Source organism: Ochotona curzoniae, unplaced genomic scaffold (assembly GCF_017591425.1).
Source record: "Ochotona curzoniae isolate NIBS_2020 unplaced genomic scaffold, NIBS_Ocur_1.0 patch266, whole genome shotgun sequence".
Taxonomy (NCBI): Eukaryota; Metazoa; Chordata; class Mammalia; order Lagomorpha; family Ochotonidae; genus Ochotona; species Ochotona curzoniae.
In genome coordinates, this window is record NW_024466824.1 from 951,756 (window position 1) to 979,423 (window position 27,668).

Genomic DNA, 27,668 nt, shown 5'->3' on the forward strand with positions numbered 1-27,668 from the left:
AAACAGTTGAACCTGTATTTATTTGGTTGAGCGAGGAGATAACGTTATCCACCGTGCGCGGGGCCGCTGGGCCAAGTCCTTGTCCTGCACGCGCCAAGTTTGTTGAGATGCTGCGAGCCCCCAAGTCGCTTGTTGTCGCTGCCCAGCCGCCCAGGATGGTGTGCACCAAGTCTGTTTCGCGCACTTTCGTGGGTTTTTATCTCCCCCAGCAGCTCTTCTGGGCTGGTGAAGACCCAGGGGAGTCCCAGTCCACGTTTCTTCTTTCCCTTGCTGCCCCAGGGGGAGGCCGTCCTGTTGTTCCGGGGGGAACAGTAGAGCAGGCAGGACCTGGGTCTGTCGTCTTGTTAGGATTCATACAGTGCAGGTGCTCCTGGCTGTTGTGTTTTCCAGCCTTGGAGTCAGTGATTACATTTGGATCTTGTAGGAGGCTGGCTACAGGAGGCTCTGCTGCCGTTGGTTCAAATCCCAGCTGCTTCCTGTCCAGCCCCTTGCCGCTGCACCTGGGAAAACAGCAGAGGGCCGGCCGAGGGCTTGGGCTCTGCACCCGCGAGGGAGACCTGGACGAGGCTCCTGGCTCCTGGCTCCGGCTCCGGGCTCCGGGCTTGCCCGCTCCCTTTTTTGCTGCCATCTGGGGCGTGAACTAGCAGATGGAAGATCTCTGCTTCTCTCTCGCTCTGTGACTTTTTAAATACATAAGTCTTAATAAAACAAGCAGTATACACATTCCTTGATCAGCTAGGGGGTTTTTTTTTCCCCCTTAAGATTTATTTATATTTATTTGAAAGACAGAGATACAGAAAGAGACCTTTAATCCCCCCACTCACTCCCTGATGACACCGGGGGTGTCTCCCAGGTGGAGGTATTCCGGCCACCTCCCACTGCTTTCCCATTTGTTGGGAGCTGGGTGCGAAGTGGAGAAGTGTGAACTGCACATCAGATGGGACGGTGGGACCCATCTGCTTTGGTTAGATATTTTCCTCCAGTTAGAAACGAAGGGCCCAGGGCCGTGGTAGTGGCAGCGCATCAGGGCAGTAAGAGGTTGAGTGAGTGAATCGTCAGATTGTAGGGCTTGCAGTTAGTGTTAACTATCGCCACCGTTTTCCTGGTGGACCCTAAGTTCCCTCACTGGAGTTGTTGCAGCCAGCTCCCTTTTACCACAAGTCCCGCTCCTGGGAAGAAACGTTGGCACCCAGGTGTGAAGCAGGGCCGCCTGAGCGGTGGGCTCAGAAAGGGTGTTCTTCCCAGGGCGGCTCAGATGGAGCCGTGTTGACACCACTGGTCTGCAAGATGCTGGGCAGGTGGGAGACAGGAAGAACTGTAGCAGAGGGCTGCGAGGGGCCCTGTGGTGTTTGTACCATGGATGTATTCATTCAACATTTACATAGTTACTGCACGCCCGTTGCCGTTGGTTCTAGATCCTGCTCTGTTGCAGTTTGTGGTAGAGAGGTGAAATAACAGTGCAAGAACTGAACTGATCACCCCAGGTGACCGCTGGAGAGATGTTATAGGGTGGGGCATAATGCTTTAAGACAGACAAGGGTGGCAGCATTCCAGGAAAGGAAGGGTTCGGTGTAAGTTGGCAGTTGCCCCGCGCTCTTCACTTCTATTTCAGGGTGGGATATGTGCAGCGTTTTGGATAACAAAGATGTCGAATATGGTGCATTTAATACTTGGCAAAAAAATTGTTGAGCCAGTTCATTTGTGATTATTAGATGCACAGTTTTTCTTTAAAAAAAGGATTAGGGTAAAAATGGAGTATGGAAAAAAATTATCCTTAGAAAGCTCTTTAAATCTATTATGAAGTTGAAAACACACTTTCCTATAAGACTGAAAATGCAGGAATTTGCGTGCGTAGCCCTATGCGATAACAGTGTAAATACGTGTGTTAGATCTCAGATACGGTTTTTAGAGAAATCTTAATTTCATAACGGGAGGTTATTTGCCAAGCACTGCGTTTAGGTCGGAATGTAGCAGTGAACCCGCCGTGTGCTCCCTGGACACGCTATGTGGCTTGAGCGTTTCGTTTGGCATATGAAGCTTGGTCACAAGTTGGTGAATATTTTATCAATTTCATAACCTTTATCTTTTCTCCCCCAGAGACATCATTTCAGCTTTCCATCCATTTTTATTTATGGGCATACTGCCAGTGGGAAGACCTATGTGACACAAACTTTGTTGAAAACTTTAGAGGTAAGAATGACCCCAAGCTGGATGCTAATTGAGTTTTTCTCCTAGGCCGCTACAAGCGCAGAGTAACTTTTGCTTGAATCCCTTCAGTGACTTTAGATCTTGAAAGGTGTAATTAGAATGTTTGAATCTTGATGCTAGAAATTCATTTTTTAAGCTGGGCCAAATTTCCCTTTTCCTTGTTCAGGTTGCTATGGTGCTTGTGTCTAAATGACGTCGCCACTGACAGAGCTGTCCAGAATTGGTTTTTCGATTCTGTCTTCGTCCCTGTGGATACAGTAAATCAAGCCAGGAAGTGTGTGCTGTTGTTGATTGTACCCTTCAAGGCACTGACTGTGTCCGCTCCTGTTGCAGTTTTATTGCCATTGTTTCTCCCGTGTAGTGGCACACGTGTCCCAATCCTGATCTTGTCTTCACCCCGCAGCCAGCTCCTTGCAGCTCCTCACGTTCTCAGCACAGTGTCCAAGTGATTGGCCCGATACACAAGCCCCTCCGTGAACCACATCCGGGTTCTCTTTCGGCATACGATGGTCAAGAGTTTGGAAGGACAGTGTGGCGGAGCTGTACTGCTCCTTGTCGTTCAGCACCTCGAGCTTCCCCCGTGTGCACCGTAGGGATCGTGGTGACAACATGTAGGGCTGTGCGTAAGGAAGACAGAGTTCAGCCACTGCCGCATCTGAAGCCACAGCTGGGCCGAGTCTCTGCAAAGGGCCCTGTAGTAAATGTTGAGGACATGTGGCTTAGCACTGGCATGTGTAGACAGCAGGGTCCACCTCAGTGGGTGTGTATGCAGAAGTGGGTAGCCAGCACACAGCATTCCCTCTCTTGTGAGTGCCATCTCCAGCCTTCCTGTCATCCTGAGGTGGCATTTAGTGCAGCACCATTGTCCTTCAGCCGCCCGTGGCCGCTTCCCATCGTTTCCCAGACGACAGCCAGAAAACATCAGAGCCCTGGGGACAGCCGTCTGTAGTGGCCCGGCTCCTGGAGAGGACAGGTTGGAGGCCAGTGTATTGGGTGGCGGTGGGTTGTGTATAGAAGTATGCCTGGAGAATGGCCAGCAGGGCCGTGAGTACAGGTGGATGCCGGCGTTGTTGGTCCTGACTTGTCGGCTTTGGTTTTCAGCTCCCGCATGTCTTCGTGAATTGTGTTGAATGCTTCACCCTGAGGCTCCTTCTGGAGCACATCTTAAGCAGGTTGCGTGTCCTCGGCTCTCCAGAGGACGGCTCTTGCGCCGAAGTAACCTGTGACACGTTCAATGACTTCGTTCGCTTGTTTAAACAAATCACCAAAGCAGAAAGCCTCAAGGATCAGACTGTGTACATTGTAAGTAACCTGATGCTGTCACCTTTTCGGAAAACGTTCTTCACTGGGTCAGTGTCTACCATCCTGACCTCCAGGATGTACGCTCCCTGCAAGGTGCTTCTGGGAGTGCAGGGATGTGTGCGATGGATTCCTGATGCAAATGGAGCTTTGTTTAATACGAGATTGTAACACGTGGTCACGTGTGACCTTAGTATGTGATAAGTGATGGCTGAGACACCTGCTGTGCAGGCGCATCTAGTACGGCTTTATGAGGCGACAGCCTTCGAGTCAGACCCAAGCGACTGAGGGCGTTGGGGAAAGAAACTGATCATTATTCCATAGGGAAGAAACTATGTAAGCAAAGCAATGCAGGCAGGATCAGTGGGTTGTGAAACATGGAGGGAGGAAGTTGGGGCCAGATGATGGAGGAACTGGGGAAATACTGCTTTTATTGGATGCATATAGCATCCAAAGTTTGGGAATAAAATATTTGATTTCCAAAATAGTACAAATATGCATCACGAAACTCACTCTGAAATCGTGGTCGTGGGGTAGATTTGAGGGAGGGGAAAGACTGTTTTGCAAAAGCCGAGGGAAATCTGAAAGAAGTCAGTAAGGGGTGGTGACACACCGGGGCCGTGGGGAGGAGTCGTCCCCGCACAGCGAGACTTGTGGCCTTAGACACGCTGCCCAGCTGGAGCTGGAATCGGGCAAAGCAGGATTTTCAGGCTATTTTATCTATTTACACGGGTAAGGAAGTTGACCTTGTCCCAGAGTTCAGCAGCCATGCAGAGAGAAAGCAAATGGGGAAAAAAGCAAATGTCCAACTTGTCAGTTGCGAAGATGAGTTATTTGATTTAGAAGTTTAGTTTTATGGGCGAATTTAAAGATTTAGGTGGGGCTAAGAAAGCACGTTGAAAATGATTAGTACACAGTTTAAAACACCAAGTAGATGTTTGAGCTGGCACAGTAGCCTAGTGTCTAAAGTCCTCACCTTGCATGCGCCAGGATCCCATATGGGCGCTGGTTGATGTCCCGGCAGCCCCGCTTCCCATCCAGCTTCCTGCTTGTGGCCTGGAAAGGCAGTTGAGGATGGCCCAAGGCCTTGGGACCCTGCACCCATGTGGGAGGCCTGGGGGAGGCTCCTGGCTTCGGATTGGCTCAGTTCCGGCCGTTGTGGTCACTTGGGGAGTGAATCAGCTGACAGAAGATCTTCGTCTCTGTTCCTCTCTATATATCTGACTTTCCAATTAAAAAAAAATGAAAATTTTTAAAAAATTAATGCTTTCCTGTGTACATACATACTCTCAATAAAATTTCTGAATTAGGCATAGTAAGAGATTAATAATAATGAAATAGAATAATTATCACAGTATATTATAATGCATATGTATGAGTATGGTCATTCTCTTTTATAGTATGTTACTATAATTTTTTAAAAGATTTATTTATTTTTATTAGGCATATTTATGGAGAGAAGGAGAGACAGAAAGGTCTTCCATCTGATGGTTCGCTCCCCAAATGGCTACAACACTGAGAGCTGCGCATATCCAGAGCTAGGAGCCAGGGGTCCAGGTCTCCCATGCGGCTGTGGGGGGCTCAAGGACTTGGGCCATCCTTCGCTGCTTTCCCAGAGATTAAGCAGGGAGCTAGATCAGAAGTGGAGCAGCCAGGACACGAACTGATGCCCCTATGGGATGCTGGTGCTGGAGGGTGGAGAATTAGCCCGTTGAGCCATGGCACCGGTCCCACTGTATTTTTCATCTTTGTACCCAGCGGAAGTACTTTACGGCTTCTCTGGAGCTTATCACAGATGCCAGCTTTCTCAAGTGAAATTACTAAGGCAGTGTGATCCCTCTGAAGTCGGTCCGATAACCAGGATAGCAGAGTGAGGGATGGGCAGGCAGCTTCCGGCAGCGTGGGTGCCCTGGAAAGGGGCGCTGCCGGGGCGCAGCGGGACAGATCTTGTCACGCTTTTCAGAGCCACGCACAGGTCCAAGCTTGCCTGTTCCTGAAATTCGCCGCTTACTGTTCTCAGACCGTTGTTGGCCGTGTTTAATTGAAACATGGTAATTGAAACTGCAGGTCATGGATGACTGCTGTGACGTATTTTGTGTCAGTGAATCCTTCATAAAGAAATATTATTGAGCACTTTCTGTGTGCCAGAAGCACTGTTCCAGTTTCTGAAGAGAGAATAAGGACACTCTTGGTTCACCTGCAGCTTATAGTGTAATTAAAGCAGGCAGAGCATAAGCAGGGATTGGGTTGGAAAAGTGGCAGTGAAAAAATGGAACCTTCATAGGGCGACAGAATGGTTCCAGAACAAATAGCCGATCCTAGAGTTTCATGAGTGTCTTAAGGAGGAAGGACAGTCAGTATTTCTAGAAGTGGCCATGAGCAGTAAGGAGGGTTCATTTGGTTTTTTGCCCCTGTGGATCAAAATAGGTGTTCAGCACATAGATGCTCGTTGACAAAAACAGTTGAAAATTGTGTAGATTTTCAGTGTAAAACATTTTCTTAGACTAGCTCTGCAGTATATTCATCTGTTCAGTATGAATTGGTAAACCTCAATGCTTAGGAAATAATACAGAGAGGTAGCCAAGAATGTTTTCTAGTCAGTAAATTAGTTTCCAAATTGAGAAGCTATTAGAATGCCCAGCATAGATTATTAAGAAAAATGTTTGGATCTGAATTAGGATTTTGACTTTGAATACTCATTATCTGATAATCGCTTTTGAGGAAGGCACTATCATTAGAATACCGTAAAATCATTAATTATAGTGGGTTGACTTATTAAATCAGAAGAATAAAATGAATTTACTGCTTCATCTTTGAAATGTGCATTGAAATGAGCAAAAAATGGACCAGTTTATTTGAATTAATGGATAAAAATTATTTCAAGCGAGATTGATAGGATATTTTTATAATGGGAGCGCATAGTAGAGAAACTAGATTTTTTCTTAGCAGCAAATAATCTTAGCTCTATTTTGGCTAAATTAGGATTGAAATACTTACTGTATTGTATGTTTTGTGAGTATTCTGTGCCAGGGAGCCCCTCACTCAGTTACAGTAATGTCAGCAATTGGCTAAACTTGTGCCACCTGTTTTTGAACAATAAGGACGTTTTACAAAGCATAATCCTAATAGGGTTATCCTAGCAGTGAACAAAAACTCGAATCTTTCTCTTTTTCAGTATTTATTTGTTTTTCATCGGAAAGTGAGATTTAAAGCGAGAAGGAGACAGATCCTCCATCTGCTGGTTCACCCCCCACGTGGCCGCAACAGCTGGAGCTGAGCCATTCCAAAGCCAGGAGCCTTGAGCCTTGGGCCTCTTCCTGGTATCCCACGTGGCTGCAGGGTCCCAAGGCTTTGAGGCGTCCTTCACTGCCTTCCCCAGGCCACAGACAGGGAGCTGGAAGGAAGTGGAGCAGGCAGAATATGAACCGGTGCCCATATAAGGTCCTGATGCATGCAAGGACAGGACTTTAGTCAGTAGGCTACTGCACCAGGCCCAAATCTAATCTTTCTTACCATTATTAGTTATTTAAGTATTAAGAAGTTGTCATCAGGACACCTTACCCATCGTTTCAGTAGCACTTCAAATGTAGCTAGTTAAGACAGCAGAGTTAAAATGTTCTATATTAGTCTGTTTATTTGACCTATTTGAAAGGTCTTTCTACAAAATGTAAATGACATTTCTAAAAGTTGTGGGTTTTTTTTTTTGTCAGATGAGAAATTCAAGTTTTGAATTTTTCCAGTATATTATGTAAATGTTTTATAAAGGGATCTGTAAATTGACTCTTTTTTTTTTCTCTTCCTTCTTTTAAGGTTCTAGATAAAGCAGAGTATCTAAGAGATATGGAAGCAAATGTTTTGCCTGGGTTTCTCAGGTTGCAAGAACTGGTAAGTAATGTGTTGCGTTGGTTCCCCCCATAAGCTAGGCAAGAGGTTATGTTGTCAAAGTCTTTTTTTTTTTCCATTTTTACTAAGACGTTCACTGGAATAAATGCGGGGACACGCGAGTTTGAATTCTCTGCGAGGATTTTTAAATTTACTGTTGAGTAGCCTCAAAGTGCTTGGTGTGGCTCTTTGGGATTATCTGGAGTTGTTTGTTTGTTTGTTTCCTGAAGGTACTTCAGAACATCAGTGGAAAAAAAGGAAATTAAAAGTATGTTTTGATGCAAAAGTTTTTCAATCCCTGTACAGGTTTTTTTTTTTTTTCGAATTTGCATTTTCCACAAGCTTTTGAAGACCCCTCGTACTTAGCTTTGTATTTCAATTTGCAGTTGGCACCAGATGTTAAGATCAGTGTGAGTGTCGTGACCCAGTGAGGAGGGGAGGGGGCAGGCTCACTGCGCATGTGCGGCCGGGGAAGCCGAATAGTCATATGGACTTTGTAGCAGTTTGAGTAAAGACAGTTGCTAAGAGAATTCACTCTTAAGCAATTCTGATTAGCATAGGGATGCTCAAAGAAGATCCCTGGGTGTTTCCTGTTAGGGACATATTCACATAAGAAGTAGAGATTGAGCTTGCACAAAAAAAGACTGCTTTAAAAAAAAAAGCAAAATGTTTTATACTTAAATTATTTGGTTGGTCGATTCCCATTGTATTTGTAAGGTTTACTTTTTGTTTTCTGATTTTGTGTCCTGAGCATATAAACAGCCTGTGCTTGGCTAGTTCTAACCGTGTATGCATTAAAGTGCTGAGTAACAGTAGAATGCGCGGTCAGTGCTTGCGGAGAAGGGCTTGGGGCGTGCTGCTTTCCCCAGGCGCAGTACGTTACTCACGTTGGAGGAACTGCTTGTCCAGGGGCCGTCCAGGCGCTGTGCAAAATGACTCAGCGACAGTTCTGCCCCTGGAGGGTGCAGGGCACAGTTCAGGGACAGTTAAGTATGGCTATTGGTGGTCTTTGCTGGGAGTTCCTCAAATGATCCTTTTTACTTAATGTTGATGTAAGAAAGACTAATAGCTTTTTTTTTTTTGTATTTTTAATGTTTATTGAGTATGAGTTTTACTTAGTGATTGATAGATGAAGAATGTTAAGGAAAATGTGTTTCTGGCATGTACTGTTAAGGAGAGTATGTAGCATGGAATATCTGTTTTCCTTCAACTAACATTGATTTTTCTCTGGGTTGCTACAGCTTTTTATTCTTATTATTGTTATTGGAAAGTCAGATATACAGAGAGGAAGATCTTCCAGCTGTTGATTCACTCCCCAAGTGGCCGCAACGGCCAGAGCTATGCCAATCCAGAGCCAGGAGCCTCCTCCAGGTCTCCCACGCAGGTGCTGGGGCCCAAGGCGTTGGGTCGTCCTCCACTGCATTCCCAGGCCACAAGCAGGGAGCTGGATGGGAAGCGGGGCTGCTGGGATTAGAACTTAACTTACAAAGTAAGCCCTCTGTGATTGTCTTAGCATCCATGGGTAAGTGAGACGCTGACAAACCCGCAGATTTTATGGAAAGTTTAGGTAACTACCTGTGAGTGTTTGCAAGTGAATGACTAGGTTTTCTAAATTAATGCACCAGCGATGTATGTTAAGATGTTGCTGGAATTTTCGAGAAGAAAAATCCCAGTGGAGTTACGACTCTGTACTGCCATTCCTCTCTGTTTTACAGACCGATAGAAACGTTACTGTCATCCTTCTCAGTGAGATTGTTTGGGAAAAGTTTCGTCCAAACACAGGATGCTTTGAGCCGTTTGTCTTGTACTTTCCAGACTACAGCATAGGTAAATTTTGAAACACTGTGTGGGCAAGTGATATTCCGTAGAATTATCATTGTTTGAGTGATGAAGCTTCTATTAAAATTGGGATGCGCCCTAAACCGGTGGGGTTCACACACAGTCTTGTTGATGTTGAAATCCCATTTTAAAGCTTTGAGAAGTTGTTCAAGTACTGAAGTTTTTTGAATGAGAAACTTTCACATCTTTGTGCTAAGAGCCAGATTTTCATCACCTTTTTTTAGGCACTACTTTATACAGCAGTTGTGACATGCGTACAATTAAATGAAACTGCAGTGACAAAACATGTTAGAGTTCTATTGGGATATTCATTGGTAACATCATTATGTTAAAATGCCGCTTGTATCTATTGATTTTGTGAGTCTCATTTTTCATTTCTGTAACTCATGTAGTACCAGCCGTTAACCCTAATGTGTCCCTTTGACTTGAGGCTGAATTTAAACTTGAATTTCATAGATCCCAATTACCTTTAGATGATCACCTTAGCTCTTTGTGTCGCTCAGTATCTTTGTGAATGACTGCTGGGCTGTCACTATATGAATGTGATCCATCTCCTTGAAAGCCTATGACTGTGAAACTTAAAGTAATTAGCAGGTTATGAAAAAAACAGCATTCTATGACCTTGGCCTCGTTACTGCTATGTCTCTGAATTAATCAGTTATAAATATTCATCATTAAGATCAACACATTTTTGTCTGTTTTCACAAGCACTACAATCAAAAAACACTTCCTGCCATGGCTAATTAACTGACTTATTTTTTTTTTAAGTTACCCAAAATAGGAAAAGGGATACCTTATTTTCAGTAGCTCCTCATCCATTAAAAAAAAAAAAGAAACCACACAATCAAAGGGTTTAATTTTTTGTTTTTAAACTGAAGGTATCAGACCTCTCTCCCACGTTGGGTGTAGGGTCTCAAGGACTTGAGCCATCCTCTGTTGCTCTCCCAGGCCATAAGCAGGGAGCTGGATGCAAAGCAGAGCAGCCAGGACGCGAACCAGTGCCCATGTGGGATGCCAGGGCTTGCAAGGGGAGGATATAGCCATTGACCCATTGTGAGAGGCTTGTCTTAGTAGGCCCGGTGGGTTCAATCATTGGCTATTGGGAATGATTTCAATCTCCAGCCCTTCTTTCTGGTGGGTTTTGGGAGGGTGGCACCTCTGGTCTGAGAACAGTGCCTTCCTGAAGCTCCCGAGAGGCCCAGCTAGAGTCAGCTCATTATATAAACACATTATGCTGCAGAGATACTCCTTAGGAATTACAAAAGATGTTCCTCTCACCCTCTGACACTTGGGAAATTGCACAGACTTTGGAAGCTCTGTCTCAGGACCAGAGCTGAGACCAGATGTCTCTCTACATCACAGAGTAAAACTTGGCTGTGCTACTCTTGGAACGGTTTTATCTGTTTTGGTTAAAAAAAAAATCCTTTTTCTAAAATGCTAGAGAATCAGACAGTGACGCTTTGGGAATCATTCTAAGTCTGTTTTGTCTTGTGAACAGGAAACCTTCAGAAGATTCTGTCTCATGACCATCCCCCCGAGTACTCAGCCGATTTCTATGCCGCCTACATCAACATCCTCCTCGGGGTTTTCTACACTGTTTGTCGAGATCTCAATGAGCTCCGACATCTGGTGAGTGGTTTAAACACGTGCGTGTCTCTTCCTGTCTCCTCCCTCCCCAGGATGGGCACAGGGCCGCTCCGAGAATGGCCATCTCTGTGGCCGTCAGTTTTGACCCAATCTGAAAGACACACCCAATCAGGTGTGTCTTTTCAACTTTCCTTGTAAGTGTGACTTCCTTCTTTTCTCTAACTACAGGAAAAAACTGTGGAATTCCACTGGAACCACTTCCCGTGTTATTTGTTTGTTCATTTATTTATTTACTTTTTTATTAGTGGCAGACTTGTTCCGGGATTTCTAAATGTAATATGTGTAGCCTAGATTTTTTTTTATTTGTTTGAAAGATTTCCAGGGAGAAGGAGAGACAAAAAGGTCTTCCATCCACTGGTTCACTTCCCAGATGGCCACAACAGCTGGCAGAAGCCAAGAGCCAGGAGCTTCCTCTGGGTCTCCCACCTGGGTGCAGGGGCCCAAGGCTTTGGGCTGTCCCCTTTCCCAGGCTACAAGCAGGGAGCTGGATGGGAAGTGGAGCAGCCGGGACACAAACTGGCTTTCATGTGATGCCAGTGCTTAAAGGACTGGGTCCTTGCAGGCAGAGGATTAACCCATGGAACCATCGTGCCAGCCCCTGGGTCATAGAATTTAAATGGATCTGAATGTAGTTAGAAGCTTTGATTGTAGGTTTTTCTTCAGCCACTGACCTTGAGATAATAATGTTTGTATAAAAGATTAAAATTTTTTTAAAATTAGAGTGGATATTCATATTGTACAAACAGTCTGGGAAATGATCCTGTTTAATTTTTCTTTGAGTCCTTCCCTCGGATTGTGAGGATGTTGAGGGAAGGGGGAAAGAATGTGTGGCTTCCTGAAGCCTCGCTGTAATACTTTAGATCTTGTCTCTGCATGACTGAGGGTGGTAACATGGCCAAGTGGCTTTCAGAGTAACAGGTGCCGCATATCTCGGCATGTTATCCTTTGTCCTGAAAGGCATCACATAAACAGATGCTGAGCAGGACCCGGCTGTGGGGGACCACTGGCTGCGCTGCTCCTTGGCGCTTGGCTCCCGTGGGACTCGGACCTACAGTCGGAGTACAGACACAGGAAATGTTAAGGTGCAAGGGGGAAAGTCACGTAAGGAGTATATTTCCAATAAAACACACACACACACACACACAGTGAAGGGAGAAAAGTAATACGAAGGACATTTTTGAAAATGCTTTTGTTTTCACCGGGGCATGCTTCTATGTGGGGATGAGGCTTCGGCTGTTTTTTTTTGGAAGTACAGTATAACTCTTCTCCACTGTAGATAATAGTAGTAAATCTAAAAAAGGATCTCAAGCATTTGAGTTAGAGCAGTGTTCTGATATTTCTCCCTTGGTAAAATACTTTGATTTAAAATTTTATTTGTTTGAAACTTTGTGGGTGGCGCAGTTTTCCAAAGTTTGGGGGATCACCCATCGGGCGTTCTTTTCATTCATCGTGTCTGTATTGCTTTTTCTTTTTTTTCCCCTCATTTACCTAATGTCATGCCTCCGTCCTCCTTCCTACCCTCTCATTGATGTGGCTAGTTGAATAAACACTCGACTTGTAGGCAAAGGACTCATGGGAGTGGGGTGTGAGAAGTGACTGTAAAATTTGACACAATAAACATTAATCTGAAAATCATTTATGTGTGATTTGGGAGTAGTTTTTATGATTTTCTTAGCAGACTTTTATTTTTGGAGGGAGTGAGGAGGACACTTTGCAATACTGATGAGCTTGAATTGAGATTAGGATACAGGTAATGCTACCTCTCAAAAGTGAAAAAATAATTCTGTTGGCCAATTAAAGTAGGAGAAATAGACAAGATATCAGACAGCATACTTGAGTGTTATTTCAATAGGTGTAAAATTCCACTTTTGATTAAGGATTAAGCTCTGTAGGTTGATGTAAATGATTGTGCTTACACAGTCAAATGTTCTGATTGCAGTCACGTCGTTTTTTTTTTTTAAAGATTTATTTTTATTATTTTTTTATTGGAAAGGCAGATATACAGAGAGGAGAGACAGAGAGGAAGATCTTCTGTCCAATGATTCACTCCCCAAGTGAGCGCAACAGCCAATGCTATGCCGATCCGAAGCCAGGAGCCTCTTCCAGGTCTCCCATGCAGGTGCAGGTTCCCAAAGCTTTGGGCTGTCCTCAACTGCTTTCCCGGGCCACAGGCAGGGAGCTGGAAGGGAAGCGGGGCTGCCGGGATAGAACCGGCGCCCATATGGGATCCCGGGCGTGCAAGGCGAGGACCTTAACCACTGTGCCACCACGCCGGGCCCACGTCGTTTTCTTTAATAACTTGTTAGGGAGTTGCATGGAGAACATACTGATTTTCCTCTTACAGTGATTTGTAAAGGTAAAGCAAAATATTCTCTTAAAAATCATCTTAATTTCCTTTTTCACTGCTATTCATAAATAATGAAACATATACTTTTAATGTTTTGACCAAAAAAGAGAACAGTGTATTTCTCTTAAGCCAAGTTATGTCATGTTGGTGTTGTTAAACCACACTTAGATTTGGACAAGCGAAACTAGGCTAAGAAATGTGGGCCGAGTGCCAATTGCTTCTTACTCCGCTGTCTCTCCTCTTCATACTAGCATTATGAAATAGAATAGGGCAAACGGTTGGGAGGACTTGATGGTCCTCAATGATCCTGAGTTTATAATGATAAATTTTATGTGTGTCCATCTTTAAGATCTTATTATTCAATCATTTCAATGTGAAATACTTAATACCGAGTAAGTAATAATACATGGCAGCAGTATTTTTCTTTTTAAGATTTAAGTATTTTTCTTGGAAAGATTTACAGAGGGAAGGAGAGACAGAAAGATCCTGCATCCACTGCCTTTCCATGAAATTTGAGTGTTGACTCATGGAGTACTACTGCATCAAGGTTCAGAATTCACAGGAATTCCAGGGACCCTATCCCGGGAGAGTTTCTTGGGTTTCATCCTCAGAGATTCTGATCGCGTGTTCCTGGGATGGTGCCAGGGACTGGGGTTTGTAACAGCCCCGGGTGATGCTGCAGAACCAGGCTGAGCCGGATGCTGTGGAGTTAGCGAAAGTGTTCAGACCTTGAAAAGGAGAGTTGGTTCTTTGGGTTTCAGGTTTATGCCTGAATGTTTTGTGGTCCCATGTGACATAATTATGAACTCCAAATTGTGCTTTGTTATTTTATATCTAGAGGCTAATATAGGATTTAGCCAAATCAGAAAGGTTTGATATGTTCTTGTACTGTCATGTCCCTTGTGTTATTGTATGAGCCATAATCGCGTCTTACGTGAGCAGTTGGATTTAAATAAAATTGTCTGCATTTTTATAAAAATTTTACTTAGAAAATAAATTCTAATGATTAAAGATCAATGTGGTTTTTTTTCTCTCTCATTTCCAGGCAGTGCTTAATTTTCCCAAGTATTGTGAGCCTGTGGTCAAAGGAGAAGGTAACGGTATAATCTTCCCTATTAGTAATCGTACCGAGAAATGTTTTCATCCGATCCGAGTTTTGTTCTCCTGTTTGTGCAGCAAGCGAGCGCGATACGCGGAAGCTGTGGAGAAACATCGAGCCTCACTTGAAGAAGGCCATGCAGGCCGTGTACCTGAGGGAGGTGTCAAGGTGAGTCACTCATGTGCTGTTCCCACATTGTTTGTTTGGGAGACTTGTTTTACCCAAGTCTGTATTCCTTTACCGCCCTTCCATTGCTGCGGAAAGCTACGGAATTCATTCGTTTTCTTTGGTTAGGGCAAACAATTTTTAACCAACATATATATATTTTTTAATCTGGAAAGTTATAGGAAGACCCATACTAGCTTTGTTTTTCCCTATTTCTGCCTGGTATTTGAATGAGATGCTGCAGAGAAGAACCATCTTAGACCTGCATCTCTCTGTGCGAGTTCCATAGTACTGAAGGCACTTGGTGACAGAGGGTGTTGGTGGAAGAGCTGGGTTTGCATTTTCAGCTCGGCCGTTGGCTGCTCTGTGTGATGTCAGCAAGTCGGCCAGAGCCCGTGGACTGTCGCGGCTTCCTCCACCAGTCCTTAGATTTATACAGTATGTGTGACAATGATCTGTGGCCACTCAATGGCTTTCCAGTCAATTTGTGACTATTTTTCCCTCCTTACTACTCTTGCTTATTTTTTTTCCTTCAATTCAATTAGCTGATTAAACTGCATTTTGGGTAAATATTTCATCGTTTCTGAATTAGCAGAAATATTATCAAGATATTATTGTCTCCCTTCTGTTTTCAACAATAAAAATTCTCTTGATGAGAGCTTTTCTATGTCGCAGAAGGGAAACCTTGCCAAAGACAGGAAAACTTGTAGAATTTTTTAAACGATTCTTCCATAATGTTGAAACCCACAGGATGATTGTGGCCACTTAAATTCAACTTTGCACACAATTCGTAAGAGCGAATTAAGTCACTGGTGACCCCCTCCTTGGCTGCAGCGTAACTAGGAGTCAGAAATTGCTAGAAACTTCAGTTTAGATGTAAACACTTGAGAGTTAAACACCGAAGCTGGAGAGCACTCTGGAGCTCTTGCTGCGGTGACAAGTCAGAGAGGAGAGGACAGCAGGGCAGCCTGAACTGCTAGGCCGCACCCCCGTCCCCACAGGACGATGTGCTTTGTGTGTATACTGGTGAAAAGGGGCGTTTACTTCCCGTATCCCGGGGTCTGGGTTGCCGTCCTTGCTCTGCCCCCCCATCCAGCTCTTTAGCAGTGTGCTTTGAGGGGAGGCAGCAGGCGATGGTGCAAGCACAGAACCACGAGGGACTTCCAGGCTCCTGGCCCCTGCCTGGTCTGGTACGAGCTCTGGTGGGGCCGAGTGGGGAGTAAACCAGCAGCTGGAAACCTCCCTCCTCTCTCCCTCTCTCCCTCTCTCTCTGCCTTCCAAATAATGAAATTAATTAAAAAGTAATGTGCTTGGCCAGACTTCCTATGGCAGTGTTGGGAGAGGAGTGCCTCACGAGAATCTTGCTTTAGAAGTGTGTATTAGGCATTAGATGTCTGGGGGAAAGGACAAAGAAAGGAAGAGGTGGAAGTTAAGGAGTCCTCCGTCTGCTAAAAGAAAACAGAATCAGAAAGTGAGCCAGTGCATCGCCTTCAGGAGGGCAGTTGATGTTAAGAAACGTTGCTCCAGTTTGTTTTGCGGAGTAGAGCACTTTTTTTTTTTTAGATTTATTTTTTTATTATTTTTTTTTATTGGAAAGGCGGATATACAGAGAGGAGAGACAGAGAGGAAGATCTTCCGTCCGATGATTCACTCCCCAAGTGAGCGCAACGGGCCGATGCTATGCCGATCCGAAGCCAGGAGCCTCTTCCGGGTCTCCCACGCGGGTGCAGGGTCCCAAAGCTTTGGGCCATCCTCGACTGCTTTCCCAGGCCACAGGCAGGGAGCTGGAAGGGAAGCGGGGCTGCCGGGATTAGAACTGGCGCCCATATGAGCACTTTAAAATTAAGAAAGCTGCAGTCGCATCCCCGGACATCGCCCCGATCCACGCAAACACCAGAGATAAATTAAATTCCTCTCTTCCCACCCAAAACGAGGAAGATTTTGAAACTTTATCCGGAAGCCCTCTCAGAGAAGAAACTGGTAGTTTAAATTAGAATGTAAGGAGTCCGGAATCACTGGCGGAAGGATGCACAGATGGGAAACAAACTTGATCAATGCACGAATGAAATTCAAATAGAAACAGTCCTGTCACAAGTGAAGTAGTGGGCCTGGCGCAATGGCTCGATGGCTAATCCTCCACCTCCAAGCGCTGGGGTCCCATGTGGGCATTGCTTCGTGCTCTCCCTGCTCCACTTCCCATCCAGCTCTCTGCCTGTGGCCTGGGAAAGCAGCGGAGGACGGCCCAAAGCCAGCCTTGGGACCCTGAGACCATGTGGGGGACCCGGAAGAGGCTCCTAGCTTTGGATCAGCTCAGCTCTGGCCGTTGTGGCCATTTTGGGAGTGAGTCAGTGGATGAGAGATCTTTCTCCCTTTTTCTCCTTCCCTCCGTAAATGCAGTTTGCCTTTCCAATTAAATTAAACATATATATGTATATATATATATATATTTATGTATATATTTAAAAGAAGTTGTATCCAAATAAGGGTAGATTCAACCAAAAGTTACATAGGGAACATTGAGGGAAGGAATGAAAAACAAAAAACCAAAAAAAAAGAAAAAAAAAGCCAGAGAATTTTAACTAAATAAAAAGGTAAATAAAAGGGTAAGCCTGTATCCCACATTCTAGCACCTGGTTCGAGTCCTGGCTCTTCTCTTTTTGACGAGGCGTCCTGCTCACTCACCCTGGAAAGCGACAGGTGATGGCTGAGTTCCTTGGCTCTCTCTTAGCTCATGCTGCTGGCTTCGGCGTGGCCCAGCCCTGACTGCTACACACACCTGAATGATCTCTCTCTCAATCCAAATAAAATGAAAACAGATAAATCACAATTATAAAAAAAAAATAGTGTGTACACAGACAATTGACTGTATCTAAAATACTGAGTTTTGACTATGAGTAAGCAGTAATATTTCTTGGTACCTTTTTGGATGTCTTTATGATCCAACAAATTACTCAGATATTAACATGCATACTGCAAATACATAGATATATATTTTAATGCCCACTAAATGATGTTATACAGATACAGTACGTACATTTTATACAGAGAGAACGTCTTGTCTATAAACAAAAAAAAAACTTTTGATTCTTGTAGGGCTCTGTTTTGAGTACAGCTTAGTGATTCCATGTGTTTTCAGTCCTGTTTGCTTTATTTTTTTTCAGTTCCCAGTGGGAAAAGCTGCAGAATGGTGACACAGATCCGGGACAAGTGAAAGGTACCAGCGTGTGACTGTCACACACTGAGACAGCTGTGAGAGCCGCCCCTGGGGTCCAGAGTGTGTGCCGCGAGGGCGGGAGGGGCATGATGGGGAGTTTGCACCTCAAGCAGCAGTAGTAGTCATCTTTTGATTTTTTGCTCTCGCTGAAGCTTCGTTTTTAATGGAAGGAAAGAGAATCCAAATACGAGTTTTCTGTTTTCTAAATATTGGACTATGGAGATCAAGTAGCTGGTCTGCCTTCCCATGTTTTGTTGACACAGGTCAGTTATAATAGTGCGGTCTCTGTGCCTCATGATGTTTTAAGGAATAAGGTACAAATTTTTTTGTCTCTCAGTTTAGGGGATGCATTTTAGTCATTGTGCTTTAAAAGCTTTCTAGTTTTCATTTTTATCAAGGCAGATATTTGGATTTTCCCGAAATAGAATTGCTCTTGCATGATAGGGATAAAAACGTGAGCTCCGCCTCTTAGTGAGTTCGGTGGCTCGCGATTGGGGGAGGCGGCGTGAAATGGTGACGCCGTGGTTTCGCTTGTCCGTAGGATTCCTCGGTCGTACACACTGAACGCCTCCCGTGTAGAACAGGTGATTTCCAGTCCGTTGCAAGGGAAAAGGAGGGATTCTAGAGTTTAGAAAAGCCGACAGTGGCTGCCCTGCATGCCTTGCTAACCGTGTGAGCCTGAAGCCAGCTCCGTTTCTTCATCTGTAGGAACAGCAAGCACCCGGGGCGAGGCTGAAGGAAAACGCTTAGCAGAATGTCTGAGTTAAACCAGCAGGCAGCAGATTCCGCCTCTCCCCCACAGATCAGTGCTGTGTGACGAACTTGTGTTTTATTCATTCATTACTCCCCGCGCAAGGCATCGTTACGTCTGCCAGAAAATACATGTGAAATGTTTCTCCTCGGTGTCGTATAATAGCTTAGTATAAGATAAAATTTCTGTGTAATTAACTGTTTACGTCACGCACAGTGTTAACTGGTTGTATGTGACATGTGCAGGGTACGGATTCGTAGAGGAAATCACTTGTTTGTGTTTTGGGGTGGATGGGGAGTAACGGGGAAGGTTACTTCGACCAGAACACACTGCTCGGAAATCAACAGGTAAGTGAGAGGCGGCGCTGAGAGCCCGACAGATTCCTTCATACAAGTATTTTGTTGCACAGGTCTCTCAGCGTATAATCACGTGGAACTCCCATATTACTCTAAGTTTATTCTGATCGCCGCATACCTTGCTTCGTACAACCCAGCAAGAACCGACAAGAGGTTCTTCCTTAAGGTAACAGTAGCAGGAATCTTGGCGCGTTGTTTCTGATGATCCCAGGAATATTTTCAAATTTCACCACTTGAAAGTTTGTAAGGACCCCCGCATTAGAATAAGAAATAGCTAGATAGATTTAGTACCCATTCCTTGTCTGCTTGCCATTGACAATCTGAGACGTGGACAAGCATAAGTAGTTCTACAAGAGAGAAAAAATTAAGTATATCTTAAGCAATAATTCTAGATTTCAGAAATTATGTAGCTGAAGGTTGTTTCATTAAACATGTTTGGAGTGCAGAGTTAGGGATAGGAAAGGACAGAGAAGTCTTTATCCACTATGCCACAGTACAGGGCCCATCCTCTCACCCTTGCACTGCAGGAGTGCGGTGGCCCCCGGTCCCAGTCCACACAGGAGCCTCGCCCTGCCGCCTGTGCCCAGCCCCGTCCTCGCTGTGGCCTCTGCTCTCCTCGGCACATTCGGATCTACAGCCTTTAATTGTGTTCCGTCTTTCTGGAGATCTGCTTTCTTACTCCTCACCTTAAGGCCTCGGGGTAGCTGATGTCTTTCCTGCACAGTCCCCCTCGGATAACCCGTCGTAAGTGGGTTATCTTTGTCGTTTCCTAGTTAGCTAGGAAGTCGGCTTTCCTCTCTGGGTTTAATACGATTTATAATACATTTTCCTTTTATTAGTTTTTTTTTTTCTTGTTATCTGTCTGCTTAGAGTTTAGTAGTCGGCTGTGGGGTTATTTGGTCCCCAGTGCCTAGCCAGATGCTCTCAGGGTAATTTATCATTGAAATTGCCAACCTTCTTTAACAGATAGATGTAAAAAACCCTTACTTTTGGAAATTCTGTTTTTACAGCTGTAAGTACACTAAACCAATTTACTTTTTTTGGAAAGTATTATTTTGTCTTAAAACCTTTCTTTATATGTAAAATTAATCATAACATCCAATCTAAATCAAGTAAGTCTAAAGTATGTTGGACTCTAATAATAATATACATATGCATGATGACAAGAACAAAATTTAAAATCCCAAGACACATAAATTAATCTCTTCCAACTATTAAGCAGATTGTATTTCCTGCTGTGTGATACACTGGCTCTCCAGCTTACAATTTTTTTCTTTTCTTGCAGCATCATGGGAAAATCAAGAAAACCAACTTTCTAAAGAAACATGAAAAGGTATTGACATTTTAATATCTTAATGGGAGAAACGTGAATTGCGGGTTCTGTGCAGAATGGGTCGGTGGGTGACTGCGTTACTCACTTGCATTGAAGAACTTCCTTGCGTTGGCGTGTCACCAGTCTGGCGCTCTGACAGCGTCCTGCCGAGTGCAGTGACTGAAGGCACGTTGGTATGAGCCAGTGCTGGAGATGAAAGTGCACTGACAGAGCGTATCAGTGACCCCGCAGATGAGCAGATCACCCTGAGTTATTTAAACACGGTAGATGAAATACAAGCATTTTCCTCTTTCCCCCAAGAAAGGACATTGGACTAGGCAAATGGGTGACTTCCCACTGCCATTGGAACAGTTGGGTGACTGAGCAGATCAAGAAGCTGACATTCTGCTCGTTAGCGTCTTTAGCAGAACGAATCTAACTGTCGTCACTGGGAACCGAAGCTACCGAGAGTGAGTACCCCGATGTTGAGGAAGTTGGTCTTCTTTTCTCTTCAGACGAGCAATCATCTGCTTGGACCAAAGCCCTTCCCGCTGGACAGGTTGCTGGCCATCCTGTATAGCATCGTGGACAGCAGGGTTGCTCCGACAGCGAATATCTTCTCGCAGGTAGGGCATCCTTGTGCAAGTCTTCAGGTGATGTCATCGCTGGTATTCCAGATGCTCGACTTCTAGCAGGTGTATGTTACTCTTGGGATAATGTGTGGGTTTTGTGTTGGTGATTTCATTCAGCTACTGGTCAAAAATACTTTTAGGGAATAAAAAATAGCATTTGTACTAAACACATACGGAATTTTATATCTTGTCATTCCCTAAAGTGTACACAGCTACTTACATAGCATTTACATATGTTAGGCATTCTACAGATAATGTAAGTGGGTAGGAGGTTATCTGTGGCTTATGTGGAAATAGCATTTTATGTAAGGGGCTTGAACGTCTCTGTGTAGGTTTTGATGTTGCTGGGAATCTTTGAATCATTTCCTTGTCCATTGAGGGACATTTGTAACTGAGAATTCCAAATATAGAGTCTTGGGGAGTATACCACTGTATTTGTAAGTATATCCCCATGGCAAAAAACAATTTACTATTTTTAGCTTTTTCCTTTTTTTTTTTTTTTTAAAGATTTGTTTTTGTTGAGTGGCAGATTTTTCAGAGAGAGAAGGAGAGACAGAGAAGGTTTTCTGTCCGCTGGCCTACTCCCCAAATGACCACAATATCCAGAGCTGAGCTGATTCAAAGCCAGGAGATTCTTCCAGGTCTCCCATGTGGGTGCAGGGGCCCTTGAACTTGGACCGTCCTCTGCTGCTTCCCCAGGCTATAAGCAGAGAGCTGGACATGAAGTGGAGCAGCCGGGACATGAACAGACGCCCTTACAGGATGCTGGACCCTCAAGGCGGGAGGGCTCATTAGCTGTGCCTCTGCACCTACCTCTTTAATCAAAGAATTTCTAAGATGAAATTATTGTAGTTATATTAATAAACAGGTTGATTAAATTGATGGATTATAATATGGGGCATGTAATTTAATAAAATAGCATTTTAGAATGTGTTTAGAAGAAAATAATCATAGTGCCTGATATTTGTGCACCTATTTGTCACGTAAGTTCCAGTTTGTTGATACTGGATTGATGCTGAGCTTTTTAAGAAAACATGTATTTTTCGAAGTTCCGGAATGCTCACTAGGTGGCAATAGCAGCATAAATGTGAAGGGAAGGATTTATTTTTTATTTTATTTATTAAGTTTGCATTTTCAGAGAACTTAGTCTAATCACAAGTAGACATCTTCAGTGGTCCAGAAAAAAAATATCTAGTAAGAAGTTGGAAGCAAAAAACAAAATGGTGTGAATTATATTTACTGAAAACAAAGTCCTCTCAGATGTTGTGAAAAAGCATTTTATGAGTGAATTTTTACACCAACACATATGTGAAATAATAGGATTTACATATAAATTGATTCACTGTGAGTAAGTCTGGTCCCAGAATGACCTGGCATCATCACGCTTTGCATTGTGGTGAGGATTTTAAATTCTTTATTTGAAAAAGGCATTTAATGGCAAAATCCTCACCTTGTGTGAGCCGGGGTCCCATATAGACAGGTTTGTGTCCCGGCAGCTCCACTTCCCATCCAGCTCCCTGCTTGTGGCCTGGGAACGCAGTGGAGGACAGCCTTGGGACCCCACACCTGCATGGGAGACCTGGAGGATGCTCCTGGCTCCTGGCTTCAGATTGGCTCAGCTCTGGCTGCCCGTTGCAGCCACTTGGAGAGTGAGCCAGCAGCTGGAAGATCTTTCTCTCTGTCTCTCCTGTCAGTTTCCTCCTCACAGCTCAGGAAGTTCTCGCAGGTCCATCCATGTCACCAGAGAGTTCTGCCCCCAGCCCCGCCCACTTGCCAGTCATTAGGCAGTCACCTGGGACAGTTCAGGCACCAGTCCCCTGGGGCCTGGCCTCAGCCTGTCTAGGCAGACTGGAACGGGATAAATGAGTAGCAAATCTAGTCATAGAAAATGATGGAGCTCGCTCGCTGTTGAGTAACAAATCAAATGTGTTGCTTGTACAAAAACAAAATAATAAGAATGGGTGAATAAGAAGGACAAAGTGATGCCTTTGTGTTGAGAAGTTGGAACTGAGTTTAGTTGTAACAATTCACTTAGCAACTTGGTCGTACTAATGCCACATAAGATATGGAGAGTACGTGGTTATAAGCTGCAACTAGTCCTGTTTGACCTTTGCTCTCTCTTGCATTAGAAAATATCCGAAAAATATACATACTGCCTGCAGAAGCAAAATGTGACAGGAATTGCATCAAAAAGGTGCTTTCTATTTTTATTTCATACTTTTCTTCACATCAAAAATGTTTTGCCCATAAGAATGGCAATTTGTATTCATCCTGTGAATATAAGATTTTATTAGTGTAATAGAGAAATGATAGTGTCTGTTGCAAGTATTTGGTATGAACACTAGGTGGCAGTCTTGTATTTTAACTTTAAACTGGGAAATAGCTTTTCGTTTTAATATTGTGTCACCTGTGAAGTTGTCAATTTGACACATTGATTAATTTTACTAAGAGTAAAATTTGTTGAAGCACCTTAATTATTTACACGCATGCACACTTTCATGCCTGCGTAAAGAAAGTTAGTATGGATATAAATTGCCTTTTGTCGGTTACAGTATATTCCAGTGAGATGAGGGTCTATTATTTTCCCATTTATTTATCTCTGTTGGAGAGAGGGGACAGAGACAGAGCTCTCCTATGTCCTGGTTCACTTTCAGATGTTCACAGCGGCCGGGCAGCACCCGACCAAAGCCGTAAGCCTGCCACGACACGGGCTTCCCACATGAGCCTTGGTGACCCACCCGTGGGCGAGGGGCCCAGGCACCGGGCTTCGGGAGGGACACGAGCCGAGCGCCCCGGAGCCACACTGCCAAACACCTATCTGGATTCCCTTTACTTATTTTATAGAAACGAATTCTTTTTCTAGCTTTATTTGCCACTCACATAATTATGTAGATTTCTTGTCGTATGTAATGGATTGGTCCTGTGTGACCGTACATTCAAAATTCCCTCGCAGCCGAAGTTTATTTCTGCTGCATTTAATTTAAATCTTCTTAGATATGATTTATAATGATTTTTTTTTTAAGCTCAAGGAATCCTTAAAGTTTATTGGAATTCCAGTGGAGAACGATGAACAGCCATAACAGTAGATTAACTCATATTTCCTTATTGAATTTTAAATTCTCATTAACTTATGAGAACGGTAGTTACACATTTCATATTTTAAATTATATCAGTGCTCAGATGTATTGAACTAAAATACAATTAAACTTTTTTTTCTTATAAAGATTTATTTTATTTTGTAAGAACAACTGAAATGGGGACGGGGGACCAGGAGAGAGAGAAAAAGAGAGAGAGAAAAAGAGAGAGAGAGATCAGTCTTCATCTACTGGTTCATTTCCCAAATGGCCAGCATGGTCGGGCTTGGGCCAGACCACGCCTGGGAGTCAGGAGCTCCGCCTGGGTTTCCCACGTGGGTGACAGTGACAGTTTCTTGGGCCATTTTCTGCTGCTTTCTCAGGCACCGGTACCAGGAAGCTGGCTCAGAAGTGAGGCAGCCAGGGCTTGAAACCCATTACTCCTAAGTGGTATTTAGCATGGAAGATGGTGGCTTAACCCACCGCACCGCAACACCAGCCTTTTTCTTAGGGATTTAAGATCATTTCAGCGTTACCCCGTTTATACCTTTAATGTAACTGAGAAGTCATTTAACAGGTTTTCATTCAAATAAAATAAACGCACTCCTGTTATGTACAAGGAAGCATCAAAAAGCTCATGAAAAGCAATTAAAACAAAAGTTTATTTTAATGCAAAATAAATTTGAGATGCATGCATAAAGTTTTTCACGATACTGTGTTTCAAACTCTTTTGCTAGACACTTTTCAATCCAAATAAGTTGATTGATGATGATTTAGGATCGTAAGACCTCTCTACCTTAAAATTAATTTGCCTATGACATAGTATAATGGCTGTTACATTCGTGTTTCTACAGGAAGTGCTAAATGGCAGTTACGCCGTGTCTGCTAAATGGGAGTCGCAGGGCGTTCAGAGTCAGTAGCTAAAATGACTGTCAGATGCGTGGGACTAGATTTAAACTCGGACCTTGTGAGCGTCAGACATAGCATCCTGAAATCTAGCTGAAAGGTGCTCGGGTTGAAATGACTTGAGTTGTCATCTTGATAAACCTCACGTTTGGTGCTAAAAGGAGCAGCTTACCTGGAAAGCGTTGCACCGGCGGGAGCTTAGCACAAGCGCAGAGCCCATCTTGGGCAGTGTCTCTGTCCTTCCGCAGGTTTGTGCCAGCTGTCCAGTGTCTCTCTGCCTCCCCAGCAGAAATTCTTAATACTGTTAAGGTGCATTATGTAGTGGATCACAGGCCATTTCTGGGATGTTCATATTTGCTCATCATCTGATCAGGTTTTTCTTGCTGAGCGTGACTGAGCGTTGCGTGCGTGCCGCTCCAGCCAGCCAGCCAGGGCACCTTACTTCACGCCCGCTTCGCTGGCTAACAGGTCAGCAGGGGTGCAGTTGGCAAGAGGCTGGCTCTTGGCCGAGCAGCTCGGGGTACCGCTGCCCTGACGCGCAGCCTCCACTGGGGCAGTAAATGAGATTCTGAAATCTCTGCTTGCCCGCGGTGTGGATGCGTTACCGTTTGGCCGTGGGACCCACCGTGCGGGAGCTGCATAACCATTTTGCATCTTACAAATAAATAGATCAGCCCAGCACTAGGCATTTCTGCTGAACTCTAGCAACATGGAATCATTGCTGAAGGGTGACATGTAAAATCCTGCCTTGGGGACCAGAAAAACATTGCATGAACTCTGCCCCCTTCTGCCATCCAGGCTCATGCATTGGCACCTTGTCGTTGTAGGCACATTGTAACTACCTTTCTCAAGAGCTAGTATGACTTCCGGTAAATGTACCGAATGTATATCCTTTAATCACATTTTGGGGGAAAATATATTCGGCACCAGTAAATCTTATTTGACTTGGTATGTTTTTTTTTTTTTTTTTTTTTGCTGAAAACACCAGAAAAAAGATTTGCGTTGGTTGTCCTTGGAAATGAATGTTTAAGACTCTGCTGCTTCCGTGGTGGCTGCACAGGGACCGGCCCTCTGTGCTTAATGGCTGTATGAGCAAAGGCAGGCACAACTATACGACTGCAATTTTTTTAGTAAGAAAAATTTTAATAAAATGCATAGTATATGTGGAAAAGCTTCCCTGGTGGAAATGTGTGCTATATCTTAAATCATTTGTCTATAGAGATGAAAAAAAAAAACAAACAAACAAACCTGGTTGCTCAGATGGGTTCCAGGGATAAACTGAACTGGAGCACACGACCTCTCGGAGCGCAGCCCTGCCCGTTCCCAGACACCTGCCACAGGGAAGCCCTGTTCTTTCCTCCAGCTGAGGAGCAAGGATGCTTGACCCCAGCTTCCCTTGGGACTGCACTGTCCCTTCCCTTCAGGTACCCCGAGTGGTAGAAGGAGTTGAATTCGTAGAGTAGGAGGCGTCCGTTGCACAGCTGTTTCTTTCAGAGTGCGAATGGGAACTGGGTTATAACCCAGGGCTGTCACGTGCTAACTCATCTTAGCGCATGTCAGGCGGCATACGCGTGTTGGGGTGTTAAAGAATAGATGACACACAATTTCTCGTTTTTAGTTTAGCCCAGTGGAGAAGTGAGCTCTGAGCTCTTCTCTGCCCGTTTATGTAATCATCAAGGCCCGTGTGTCTGCTTTCCCACCCTTCCTGTCATTGCTTTGGGTCATTACTCCGTAGACACTTGCAGCAAGCTTCCTCTCTGGGCTCGCCTGCATCCTGACAGCTTCCCAGCTCATCTTCCGGACCGTGAACAACACCAATCCTACAGATGTTATTGACCTGGTCTCCAGAACCAAGCCTCTCCCCAGGCTGTAGGTCATAGCGTTTATTGTCGGACGTTCCACAGGCTGGCCCTCGTTTATCACAGGCTGGCCCTCGTTTATCACAGGCTGGCCCTCGTTTCTGCTGCTTTCTACCTTCACGCAGTGTGTCATTGCCCAGTGAGCTATTTCTGCACGCACAGACTGGTTTTTCTTAGGGTTTATGTTGTCCCGCGTCCTGCCCCCCAGCTCCTGAGCTCTCTCGGGCGCTTCCTGGTCCGTTTCTCAGTGGATCTACATGTAAGCTCTGTTAGTTCGGTGCCTTCTTTCAGTAAGGTGGTTCTGTTTGCACATGTAACTAGCGTGGTGCTCCTATCGTGTCATCGCCATGTTCTCTCCCTGCCTCTCGCACAGGGCTGTGGGTGGAGGAGTCGCTCGCCGCTCCTCACTCTGCAGTTTTGCTTTCCAAACAGAGAAGTCCGTAGGATTGAGACGGTGCCCTCAGATCCCGGTGTACCGACCCGCTTGCTGCTTTTGCTTCACCAGAACTCTTTACCCACTTTCCTTTTTTTTTCCCCGGCAAGGGGGAAGATTAAAAATTCATAGTGCTGATTGTAAATTGACCACCTCCTCCACGTCCTAACTTTGTGTGTGTGTGTGTGTGTGAGAGAAAATGTCAGTTGAACCAGCCTGGTAACGTGCCTTGAAGCCATCACACCCTCTGAAATCAGATCCAGTCGTGTGGTACTTACTGGGGTGTGTGGCACGCATGCGTTCCACATCTCCCGTGTCAAGTTCATTGATTTCAATGATTTAACATGTTTCAGGCCGTGAGGCCCCTCTCGGGAGAAGCAGAAGAGGGGACCGCATCAGTCAGTTGACATAGATACCAACCTGTGAAAGTATAAAAATAATGAGCATGTTAAAAATTAATTATAGTTGTAAATTGATTTCTTTTCCTTGGCAGAAGGAACACTTTATTAGCCCAGGAGCAGGTGCCCACTGTTTTTCACATGGAGCGTTTCCAGCTGAAGCTTGTTAGTGACTGCCTCTCAGATTAAGCGGAGGGGGGGAAAAATCCCTCCCCGTGGCACAGGGACACCCATTGTTAAGACACAG

At 44.5% G+C, this 27,668-nt stretch overlaps 1 protein-coding gene across 1 annotated transcript in view; it reads left to right on the forward strand.

Moving 5' to 3' along the window:
- Window positions 1-27,668, forward strand: part of LOC121166959 (origin recognition complex subunit 5) — a 39,159-nt gene that overhangs the window by 309 nt on the left and 11,182 nt on the right. The window contains exons 2-12 of the mRNA XM_040996301.1: window positions 2,098-2,190; window positions 3,310-3,510; window positions 7,318-7,392; window positions 9,105-9,216; window positions 10,727-10,857; window positions 14,268-14,316; window positions 14,399-14,489; window positions 17,648-17,700; window positions 18,861-18,973; window positions 20,093-20,140; window positions 20,635-20,745. Of these exons, the coding sequence (XP_040852235.1) occupies window positions 2,098-2,190; window positions 3,310-3,510; window positions 7,318-7,392; window positions 9,105-9,216; window positions 10,727-10,857; window positions 14,268-14,316; window positions 14,399-14,489; window positions 17,648-17,700; window positions 18,861-18,973; window positions 20,093-20,140; window positions 20,635-20,745 (1,077 nt within the window). The remainder of the gene's footprint in view (window positions 1-2,097; window positions 2,191-3,309; window positions 3,511-7,317; window positions 7,393-9,104; window positions 9,217-10,726; window positions 10,858-14,267; window positions 14,317-14,398; window positions 14,490-17,647; window positions 17,701-18,860; window positions 18,974-20,092; window positions 20,141-20,634; window positions 20,746-27,668) is intronic.